Raw genomic sequence first — 12264 nt, forward strand, 5'->3', positions numbered from 1 at the left:
AGAGAACAAATGAGTGAAGTGGTTTCCATGGAAAGGCTGGGGAAGCGCTATTGGTCCATGCCTTGAATACTCTGTCAGTAGAAGCGGATTTCCATGGCAGGGGCCGGAGGGGCCTGACTGGGTGACCCTGAATGCGTGGGTGCTTTTGACCCTGCTGGGTGGGTGTTCCTTTTGCCAAGTGCCTTGACAGAGAACTGTTCTAACACTAGTGACCCCCACCCCGCCCAGCCAACAGTCACTCCCACATGCATCGTGTAGGCCTGCTTTGCTGGCATTTCTGCTGTCACTTCAGTCGTGTCTGACTCTGTGCGACCCCACAGACGGCAGCCCAGCAGGCTCCCCCGTCCCTGGGATTCTCCAGGCAACAACACTGGAGTGGGTTGCCATTTCCTTCTCCAATGCATGAAAGTGAAAAGTGAAAGTGAAGTCGCTCAGTTGTGTCTGATTCTTAGCGACCCCATGGACTGCAGCCCACCAGGCTCCTCCTTCCATGGGATTTTCCAGGCAAGAGTGCTGGAGTCGGGTGCCATTGCCTTCTCCAAGGTGCCCTGCAGCGGCCTTGAATCTGCACTGAAATCCTGTATTTAATGCGCTGCTGTGTCTAACACCACCTGCATTTCACAGAGTAACTTCAAATCCAACAAAGGCATACTTGTCCTGCTGCAACACCCGTCTGTCTGTCAAGCGACATAAAATCTGGATCAGCCCTGGAGCCTTCTCTTCATTCATACACAAGCTGAGCATCTCACTGTGGCCGCCCTTCCCCCTTGCAGACGCCGCTGTGCTGGGCTGGTCCTGACCACGCCCCCAGCAACCAGGCCACCTGGGCCTCAGCTCGGGCCTCACGTGTCCACCCTGCTTCTGGTCCCCCTTCCTGAGTCAGCACATCACGCCCTTCAGTATTACGGTCAAGAATTTGAACAACTCCACCAGCCGTCTCAAGCTCAAGTTGACTTTGATCTTGGCAAGTGTTCCTTGTGTTTACAGCCATGTAACAAATACAATGTCCAGTGTGGTGAGGCAGACGGGCCTTCAGAGTTCCCACAGACACATGGGGTGCGGAAACTACACAAAAACCCTGATACCCCGGCCCTGGGACCAGAGGTGCTTTGGAGATGGTGCTGTGACCCAGCCCCGGGAGTCCTAGAATCAAAGGCAGGCCCAGCTAGAATCAAAGGCAGGGCCTCGAACCCCTCCTTACAGAGACTCCATCTCAACCAGCTCAGGACTTAAAGCACTGAACACTGAACGGTGTGTGAACTACCGAAATTGAATCCTCATGGTCTGGAGACTGGAAGACCAAGGACTGGTGATCGTAATAACCTGAACTGATGCTGACAGTCAGATTTGGGCCTGAGGATGTGAACTCTTCGAGAGGGACAACTTAGTTCTTACTTCAAATAAAAAGCTAAAAGAAAAATTTCACATTGGGGCAGAATTTCTCTCATTCACAAGTCCCAAAATAAATTTATACTCATGAGCATGTGTCAAATTTATTTTAAAATTTCTCTTGAATTGGATTATATCAGAGACAATGGGAAACCACACATATCTGGCATAAAAACAAAAAAAAAACTCAGTCTGCAAAACATGGCTACAAATCTCATACCAACAACATCGTAGAACATTAATAATCCTTTCTTAGAACTCATCTTGAAACCATATAAACAATTTTCAGATAGCAGTAGCACTGCTATTTCCAGACTCCTGAACCATTAACAAAGGGGAAAAGCAACAAAATTCAGTGGATAATTGTATGAGATCTTAATCACATGAATGTTGTTCAAGTTTGGCAGGAATTAACCTCTGGGTGTCTTTTTCCAGTAGTCATGGTGAGAGATGGACCATAAAGAAGGCTGAGCACTGAAAAACTGATGCTTTCAAACTGTGGTGCTGGAGAAGATTCTTGAGAGTCCCTTGGACTGCAAGGAGATCCAACCAGTCCATCCTAAAGGAGATCAACCCTGAATATCCATTGGAAGGACTGATGCTGAAGTTGAAGCTCCAATACTTTGGCCAACTGGTGTGAAGAGCTGACTCACTGGAAAAGACTGATGCTCTGAAAGATTGAGGGCAGGAGGAGAAGGGGACGGCAGAGCATGAGCTAGTTGGACGGCATCACCGACTCGATGGACATGAGTCTGAGCAAACTCTGGGAGATAGCGAAGGACAGGAAAGCCTGGCGTGCTGCAGCCCATGGGGTTGCAAAGAGTAGGACAGGACTGAGTGACTGACAACCTCTGAATGTCAGGTCTTCCTTGCACGTGGAACATATGCTTCATGAACCCCGGTGCCTGCACCGGTCCCTGTGGAGCAGGTGCCATCAGGGGCCAAAGAGAAAAGAGGTGGCAGGGTGGGTGCGAGGCATCATGGAAAGCGGAGCGACAGGAGGACAGCGCCTGACTGAGCTCCAGAGGACGCACTTTAAAGGACGTGCGAACATGAGATGAGTCCCTTTGGAACCAGGTGGCAAAGTGCAACCCAGAATCAGGGAAAGGAAAACACTCCTGATTCATCTTCAAGGAAGACTGGAAAGTGGCCGTGAGAACTCAGAGGGGGACACGAATGACTCTTGGTTGCCAGGGACAGAAAACCAACTTGGACTAGCTCAACAGAAAGGCATTCTATTATGTGTCGTGGGATGTCTGATTTCACCTGAAGCAGGGGCATTGATGCTACCAGTGTGTGTTGCAAACCCGAGGGCAGTTAATGTGAAGGCTGTAACAAGTCTGAGGTTTTCCCAGGATGCATGAATGTATACCGTCGAGCAGGCAAGAAAATAAGGGCAAGAATGAAAAAAAGACAGATAGTCAGGGTGGTTAAGTTCATGAGGCATACTCTGTCAGCCTCAGGAAATCGCTGGTTTCTGCTTTTAAAAGGTGAGGGACTTGGGCTTTAATGGTCATATGGACACAGAAGGCAAGGGCTTGGGATCTCGGGAAGGGAGCTGGGACCGAGGAAGCTGAGTGTTTGAAGCTGAGTGAAGTGTGGACCAGAAAGACCACCCATATGCCCATGGAGACAAGGCTATCTTAGCTTGAGGTAAGGAAATCGCCTCCCAATCCATAACCACAGGACTGCTCTTGCAGTTTTAGCTTATGCTACCTGACACAGGATGTCCAAGCAAAGACACTTACAAATGAAAAAAGAAAATGTGGTCTTGGCTGGGAAGACCCAGTTGGACCCATAGTCCAACTCTCACATCCATACAGTTAGGGTGGGGTGAGGCAAAATCAAGAACACCAAAACACAGTGCTATGAGATGCAGCTAGAATCAAGCTTCACTTTTTCATATATTACTCATTTTTAAGTTTCAAGTATTACTGTCAGCTATTGGTCACTAATTTTTGTCATGGTGTTCATCACTGAAAATAACTCCTTAACTTTGATGAAAACAAATTCATCAAAATTTTTTGTCTACTGTTTTATATTTTCCAGGTTTTGTTTTAAAAGTCTTTCCCAAGCATAGGTCACAATGCCCTTTTCCTATAATTTATTGTACTTACTTATAGTTTTACCTTTCAAATTTAAATAGTTAAGTCATTAGGTGTATGCATGTTTAAACAGAAAGAGCTTAATTTTTCTCAAAATAGGCAGTTTTTCCTTAAACATTGTACCAAATAAACTATCTTTTCCCCATAGTTCTGTGGTGTCATATTTAATAAAATTAAGTTCCCAAATATCTCTGAAATTTCTTATATATTCCTCTGGTTTTATTTCAGTTATTGAGCCAATAACACATTGTTTTCATTTTTATGGTTTCGAAGTATTTCTCATTATCTAACAGGGAAAACATGAAGTTGACTTAGCCTTTTATGTGTCTTTTTTTCCCAGTATATGTGTTTTGGAATAAGCTCATTGAGTGGTACTGGAATTTTGAGGCTGCAATAAATTGATAAATTAGTGAAGAATTGGCAACCTTATAATCTTAGGCTGTAACTTAAAATATGGAAGGATGAAAAAAAAAATATGGAAGGATGTAAAATGCTATTTAGATCTTCTATGCAGTTTGTTAGCATTTCTAAATTTTTTCCATGATCATTTTTTTTTGTGATTAAGCTCACAGATATTTTCAAGTGTTATCTGCTATAAAAAGGAAATCTTATTTATAAGTTTTGTTAGTTATTATTGGTGTATTGACCGATGTTACTAGTTATTACATTCAATAACCATGAAAAATCATGTTAGTTCTAACAGCTTAATGATTCTACTGTATTATTTTTTCCAGTTAAGTGAATGAAACCATCTGCAAATATAAGATTTTTGTCTTTCTTCTTTCAAGGCCTTTCACTCTCATTTATTTGCCTTTCCTTATTTTATAAGCCAAGATCTCCAATATTATGTTAAAAGTTGTTGGAGTAGTTGCTCTTGTCATGTGCTTCATCATCAAGAGAATGCTTGTAAAATCCATCCATTATATTTAGTATTTGCTCTGAGTTTTGCCACATAACCGATACCATTCTTACATTGCTAGAGTTCCTTTTAAACAGTAGTGGATATAAATGTTCTTTCTGCATCTACTAAGACAATACAAAATATTTTCTCTTATTCAAGTAGTGAAATAAGACCTTAGACCTTCTAATGCGGAGCCAATCTTATCTTCGGGAATAAATCTTAACTTAATCAAGATTTTTAAGTTCATAGTGGAATTCAGTGGGTCATGTTTTATTAAGGATTCACAGAGACTTATTCATAACTGAAATGGGTCCATAATCACTTTTTGTTTTATATTCAGCTGGGGCTAAAATAATAAATATCCTACTCTCATTGTGAAACAAGTGGCATTCTTATACATTCATAGCTGCTGGGAATACCAAATTGCAGAGTCATGTGGAAAATGGTTTGGTAGTTTCTTATAAAGTAAAACATACATTTAATATATGACCCAGAAATCTTAGATATAAGTATGGATCCATCCTAGAGGAAATCAGTCCTGGGTGTTCACTGGAAGGACTGATGTTGAAGCTATAACTCCAATATTTTGGCCACCTGATGTGAAGAGCTGACTCATTTGAAAAGACCCTGATGTTGGGAAAGATTGAAGGCGAGAGGAGAAGGGGATGACAGAGGATGAGATGGCTGGATGGCATCACTGACTCAATGGACATGAGTTTGGGTGGGCTGGGGGAATTGGTGAAGGACAGGGAGACCTGGCGTGCTGCGGTTCATGGGGTCACAGAGTCGGACACGACTACTGAAGAAAAATAAAAACATATGCTGGCCCAAAGAGCTGTTCATGAATGTTTCTGCAGCTATATTCATAATAGACTAAAATTCAGACAACCAACATATCCACAACTGGTGAGTGTGTATACAAAGTGTGATAACCACACAGTGGGGCTCACTACTGGTAGATGACGCTTCCCTGGCGGCTCAGACGGTAAAGCATCTGTCTGCAGTGCTGGAGACCCAGGTTCGATCCCTGGGTTGGGAAGATCCCCTGGAGAAGGAAACGGCAACTCACTCCAGTATCCTTGCCTGGAAAATCCCATGGGCGGAGGCTCTTGGTACCCTACAGTCCATGGGGTCACAAAGAGTCGGACATGACTGAGCAACTTCACTTCACTTTACTGGTAGGTGTGACAATATGAAGAAGTCTCAAAAAGCATTAGGCTAAATAGAAGAATCCATACACTGAGCACACATTGTACTATTCAATTTATTTGACTTCCTGAAGAGACACGCAGGGACAGAAACTAGTGGGCAGGATGGGAAGAGGGTGCTGGCTGCAAAGCAGCTCAGGAGACCGTGAGCGAGAGGAACGTCATTCAACACCGTGTGGTGGGATTTGAGGGGCGAGATATTCTCTAGGTATTTTAATGCCTGACATTAAAAAAGACTTATCTCACACCCTTATGTGCATACAGGGGAGCAATCCTGCAAAAGGATAACTAACAACCAGCTGTGAAAAGAGTCAGAGTGTCATTCTAGCACATTCTAGCCGTAACTGGAGAAGACAGGAACAAGAGGCCAGTGTTCCAGCCTCCAAGCGCAGACTCGTGCTCACACGCCGGGCACACACAGCTGTGACTGGTTCTCACGGTGCAGGCTGCTGAAATGCTGAAGTTTCTATGCATTACTTTCCCCGTCATCATGACCATCACATAGCCTCCATGTGCCTCAATATCCCCTGAGGAGACAAGCTTTTCAATGGTTCCTTTTTATCACTGTTCCCACAAAGTCTCAGACTCGTTTCTTCATCCACTGAGAGCCATCTTCCACGTTTGTGGCAAGCGGGGCAAATCACACCACCCTGCCTACAACATTTTATTGTGTAAACGGATCTGAAAATAGCTGCTTTTCCCTAGACTCACGCTTCTCTAGAAGCTTCACTCTCTCCCTGTTCCCACACGAAGCGTGCAGCCCATGGAGGCAGAAGGCAGCAGAGCTCGGGTCTGGGCGCAGGCTGGGCGCAGGCTGGGTCCGCGTGACCCTCGCGCTGTGCCCTCCTAGTGAGGCCACACAAGCTCGCCTGCCTCGGCATTCCCATCCAGGCAACAGGGTCATGCTTGCTAAGTCGCTCAGCTGAGTCCGACTCTGTGCAACCCTACGGACTGGAGCCTACTAGGCTCCTCTGTCCATGGGATGCTCCAGGCAGGAATACTGGAGCGGACTGCTACGCCCTGCTCCAGGGGATCTTCCCAACCCAGGGATCGAGCCCGCTTCTCTTAGGTCTCCTGCATTGGCAGGCAGGTTCTTTACCACAAGTGCCACCTGGGAAGCCAGACAGGGACAAGGTTACATCATCTTGTCCACCCTGACTGTCCTGTCCATCACTGGGGATGAGAACAGCTTCTGCGTCAGAGACTCTGAGAACTAGGTATAGCAAAGTCTCTTGCTTTAGAATGTAAGTATTGCCTCCTCTGGGACACCCAGGACTGTCTCCTACACTTTGGTTCGCATGTGAGAGGTGCCGTGGTGTGTACTGAGCTCCACGTTATACCTGAAGGGAAGCATTTCAGAGAGAGGGGGGTGCCAGCCTGCAAGCAGCAGGCGAGGCCTGCTCGGACACATACTCAGCCCTCTGCTGACCCATCAGAAGTCGGACGGGTCCTTCCAGCCTTCAGCTGCTGTGAGGGCTGCGATAACAGGGCCAACTTGCTTTTGGGGGGTGAACCCTGTGAGTGAGGTCCTAGGCTGACACTGGAGCTAGGAGAAAGTGATTAACGAGAATAACCAAATGCAAGGCATAACCATCATGCCAATAAAATCTACGTTTCCAACGCTCTCTTTTCCTCCATGGATCCAGCCTAAGACACCACCTCTTTATGGTCTGCCTGTGTGGTTATCTACAAACCATCCTTTCACTGGATGTCTTTCCTAAACATAAACAAATCCCCAACTCAGAGCATCCTTGCAAAAAGAGAAAAAAAGAAAAACTACTAAATTTATTCTGAGCAAAAGAAGAAAAAAATTTATTCTGAGCAACGAGCATGAGTAGATCGCCATTTCGATTATGCCTCACAGGTTGGAGTTTTAAGGACAATTAATGGAAAATGCCATAAAAGAAGCAATTTTAGTCTAATTTGCTTAAAACTCTTAGATTTGAAAATGGCTCTGACAGCTGAACCCTTTCACTTCCTTCCAGAGACCCAAGGTCTGAGCTCCTCAGAAAACCCATCTCCACCTCCCAGCTGGAAGTGAGGGGCCCACAGGAACGCCGAAGCGGAGGTCCACCTTCCATGCCCCGTGACGCGGGCCGGGGCGGGGGTGTGCGGCTCATCACCACCACAGCTGACAGTGCAGACGCCAAGAGGGAGAGGCCCCAGCTCGTCGCTGGCGTGAGGAGAGGAAGGCATATCACAGTTCCATCGTGGGCCCTGGGTCCCTGCCTAATTGAAGCCCGGGTGTATCCGCGCCAGGATGAATCAGCTGCCAGGCCCTCCGGCACCGCCACTGTTTGTCTTTGGCTGAAGGAAGCCAGAAGGCACTTGTTTACATCCTTTGGGAGACCTTGTGGTAGACGAGGGGGCAGGTCTGAAATCTCCACAAAAAATTTAGTGTTCAGCCTCATCCATCTAAAGAAGAAATTTAAAAATGACAACAGACTTTCAAATGTTCTCTGAAGCAGAATTTTAACATTATAGCCAATGATGTGCTATCCACTTGCTCCAAATAGGACAGCTTACAAGGAGAGAGGAGCAGTGTGTGGAGGGTCTGTTCACAGCTAACCGGCCTCTCCTTAGGGGGCAGCGTCATGTGTCCGCTTTGATCGTTTCTAATCCATTATGAGAACCCCCTTGTCCTATGATGTTTCTGGACTTTCTCGGGGAGCCAGCACAGAACCAAAAGGAGACCTCTGCAACTCTCTTCCCCTTTTTTAACCTTGTACAAAACCTTAGTGGCTAATGTAGAATAAAATGGTAAGAAGACCAAGAATGAAGCAGCCTAAATGATCACAGGCAGAGGAATGTGGCACATATATACGATGGAATGGTGCTCAGCCATAATAAAGAATGAAATGACGCCATCTGCAGCAACATGAATGGACCTAGAACGTTCACTTCACACTAAGGGAAGTAAGTCAGACGGAGAAAGACGAACATCACACAGTATCACTCAGACAAGCACTCTAATGGGTGCAAACTACCGTCCATGAGACTTTCCTCATGGCTCAGGCAGTAAAGAATCTGCCTGCAATGCAGGAGACCCGGGTTCAATTCCTGGGTGGGGAAGATGCCCTGGAGGAGAGATAGGCTACCCACTCCAGTATTCGTGCCTGGAGAATCCCATGGACAGAGGAGCCTGGCGGGCTGCAGTCCATGGAGTTGCAAGAGTCAGACACGACTGAAGTGACTTAGCATGCATAAAGGAGACACAAGGAGACACGGGTTCGATCCCTAGGTCAGGAAGATCCCCTGGAGAAGGAAATGTCAACACACTCCAGTTTTCTTGCCTGAGAAATCCCATGGACAGAGAAGCCTGGCGGGCTACAGTCCAGGGGGTTGCAAGAGTCGGACATGACTAAGCAACTAAACCACCACCACCGTTTGTGACACAGGAGACACACACAGATGCAGAGGCACCGACAGCAGCTGCTTTTGCATCAGTCCTTAACTTCCCTTCCTCGCCTTCTGAAGGAAGCACTCCAGGAAACTGACCTGGTTCTGGAGCTTAAGGGACATTGATATCCTGACACTGTAAACTCCTGTTCAGAAGACACTTTTATGCCCATATTATTTTTTGCATCCCCTTAATCAAACCCTCCACAAATCCCTGCCTCTGCTTCTGTTTATACACCATCCTTCAGTTGGGCCACAGGATTTGGGAGGTGAAGGAAACCTTAAAAACACAAACTAGACTTTCCTCCAAGTCCCGAGGAAACTAACACGTCCAGTTTCTAACACAAGGCATCTCCACCCGCTGTGAAGTCGCAGAGCTGGCCGGGAAAGGGGTCCCGCCGGGGCAGCTCCCCAGGCCTCCGCCGTGCTGCTGTGAACCCCGCGACCCTAACCGGCTGGGAGGCTGCAGCCCCTGCCGAAACCTTCAGCAGCATCTCCACACAGGAGCTGTGCCTTCACAGAAGCAGTAAGTGCAAGGATTTCGTTCGGATTAAAGGCCTCAGACTGGCTCACATTTGAAAGTGCTGGCTTCAGGCCCTCTCGGCAGAGAAGAGCTCGAGCGGGCACCGGCGGCCCTCGCTGCCGCCTGGATGGCCACCCCTGTGTCACGGGTTTCAGGAAAAGCAATCCCCTGGCGGAGCATCGCCCTCTGCGGTGAGTGACCAGCCTCTCCTGCGGGCACTGCGGCCGTCGTCCTGACCATCCAGGCCTCACGCAGGGCCCTTGGCTCAGGTCACACTCCTGGTCGAGGAGCCTGGGGCTCCCGGGGTGGGTCTGGGCAGTGGTTTCTGAAATCTCTGCCGACAGCCCGCAGTGAGCCAGGGCCCAGCTCTGCGAAGGCTTGCATGCTGTCATCTCGTTACTTCTCCAGTGCCTCTAATCCAGGATAAACATTCCCACGTCCTTCCAGTTTGCCGAGGCTCACATGTGGAAATGTTTTGTGTGCGTCCTCTGGCTTCTCCCGGTGAACGTTCCCGTAACTCGGCCCCAGCCCCGTGCACTGGGGAGAGCTCTGACCTGGGGGGCTCCGTGGACAGGTCTGCCCGGGGTGGCCTCGCCCAGACGGCACGGTGCTGAATGGGCGGCCCAGGGACAAGCGCATCCTGGGCCGGCCCCTCGGCGCCTTCCGAGACCAGCCTGGGGCAGGGTCCATGAGCCGTGGGGCACTCCACGGGACAGTCGGCAGCGGGACGTCCCCAGGCCTCCAGCGGTCCTGTCCTCCCACCCGAAACGCCCCAGCATGGTTATTAGACCGAGTCTGACCCGGGAGCCAGGGGCTCCGGCGGGCCAGTGACAGCCTCCCTGTGATGGGCCAGGAACCCGCCACTTTCCACCCGGGGAGGCCCCCAGGGAGGGGGGCTATTAACAGGTGGGTTTGTCTCCAAGAGACTTCAGGGTCTACAGAGCAAGGCCGAGGGGGACAGATCCTGCTGCTCGGGGTTGGCATGGAGGTGAGGGTGTGGGGTGATCTGATCGACTGGGGGGTCCTGCATATAAAGGGGATTAGGGTGCCAATGGGGGTCTGGGTGCAGAGGACCTAGATGTTGGAGGGTCTGGGTGCTGGAGGGGTCTGGGTGTGGGGGGATGGGAGGGGCCTGGGTGTGGGGGTGGGAGGAGTCTGAGTCTGGGGGGGTGGCAGGGGTCTGGGAGGGGTTCGGGTGGGGGTGTGGGAGGGGTCTGGGAGGCGGTCAGGTGTTGGGGTGGTGGGAGGGGTTTGGGGAGGGGGGAGTGGGGGTGGGGTGGGGGCAGTGGAGGCTGCTCTGACTCTCAGGACGCGGGCTTAGGGTGCGCATGCTTCCTTCTTGGAAGGAAAGGGTCCAGAAGTCTCCGGAGCCCACCCGCGGGGGCAGTGACCGGCAGCTCAGTAGCCTGTGCAGATCCCGGCCCGTGCGCCCACCCCACATCCCACACTTGCAGACGTGGCCGCGCTGCGCCCCATCCTCCCACGCAGATGAACAGGCTTGCTTCAGTGACTAGAAGACCCTGGGGTGCCACCTTATCCGATGTCTCCAGAGAAGCAGAACTTCTCTCATGGGCCGGAATCTCCAGAGAGGGGAGCGTGGTGACCTTGACCCACCTAAACTTCACCTATGTCAATAACAGGGTCCAAGTTCAGAAGTGGAACTTCCAAGTGGATGATCAACTTTATGGGCTGTTTCAAACTATCCCTACATCACTGGCCACACACACACACACACACACACAAAATGAACTGCTGCATAAAAACATTGGCTGAGATAATTACCCACATATTTTAACAAGAAGAGAATCTTCTGTCACACAACCCAAGAATTCTGTTTTTGTTTTGAAAAAACTTACTGAACCAAAGTCACTGGTAGGAGGTCCTGCTCCACAGTCCTGCACTCAGGTCCCAGCAAAACACGGAAAGAGGAGACTGCAAAAACCAAATTCAGAGACAGAGAGTGGAGAGAGGGAAAAGGAGAGACTGACCATGCTTCTCAACCAAAAACAAATCTGTAAATTAAAATTATAAACACATTTAAATTGAGCCCTAAGACAGAGAGTTGAATAACAGCTGGAAGATAAATGCATTCCAGATCAATTTGAAATAAATAAATAATAATGACAATTTAAAATATGTATGGCTTATAACCCCCAAAAAGATGAATGGACAATAGCCAAATGAAAACCAAGAAATCATTTTACAAATTGCAATGAAATATAAGAAGATAGATATACTGGAGAACACACTTCAAATTTAAAAACACTAGAAAAAAATGCAGAATACTGCCTGCTGAGACAAAACACATTTGAAAGAAGTTCATTAGAATATAATATTCAAGAACCATCCAAAATTCAGCTTAGAGAGACCAATTGATTTAAAAATATAAAATATCAGTTAAGAATCATGGATGATACTTTAAGAGTTTCAAAAACATATGTTGAAGTATGGCAGAAATCAACACTATGTGTAAAGCAATTCTCCTTCAATTAAAAATAAATAAATTAAAAAAACACGTCTGAGAGAATCCAGAACAAACAATAAAGGCAATTTCAGAGAAACAATATTTAAGAGGTAAAAGATGGCAAATTCCTTATCAGCAGCATTAGCTATCCAGAAGCAATAATATTTCAAAGTGCTAATAATAAAATTAATGTTAATACTATATCAATCTAAAAATGCATACCGAGCTAACCTATCATTTAAGAGTGATGGCAAAAACGAAGACATTTTCAGATA

General features: G+C 47.7%; 1 protein-coding gene across 2 annotated transcripts in view; it reads right to left on the reverse strand.

Annotated features, from left to right (window-relative positions):
• WDR27 (WD repeat domain 27) overlaps positions 1 to 12264 on the reverse strand; it is a 140806-nt gene that overhangs the window by 1953 nt on the left and 126589 nt on the right. For both annotated transcript variants that reach the window (XM_043457174.1, XM_043457173.1), the window contains exon 25: positions 11382 to 11457. In XM_043457174.1, the coding sequence (XP_043313109.1) occupies positions 11392 to 11457 (66 nt within the window). In that variant the 3' untranslated portion in view covers positions 11382 to 11391. The remainder of the gene's footprint in view (positions 1 to 11381; positions 11458 to 12264) is intronic.

The sequence above is a fragment of the Cervus canadensis genome, chromosome 33 (genome assembly GCF_019320065.1).
Source record: "Cervus canadensis isolate Bull #8, Minnesota chromosome 33, ASM1932006v1, whole genome shotgun sequence".
In the NCBI taxonomy this organism is placed as follows: domain Eukaryota; kingdom Metazoa; phylum Chordata; class Mammalia; order Artiodactyla; family Cervidae; genus Cervus; species Cervus canadensis.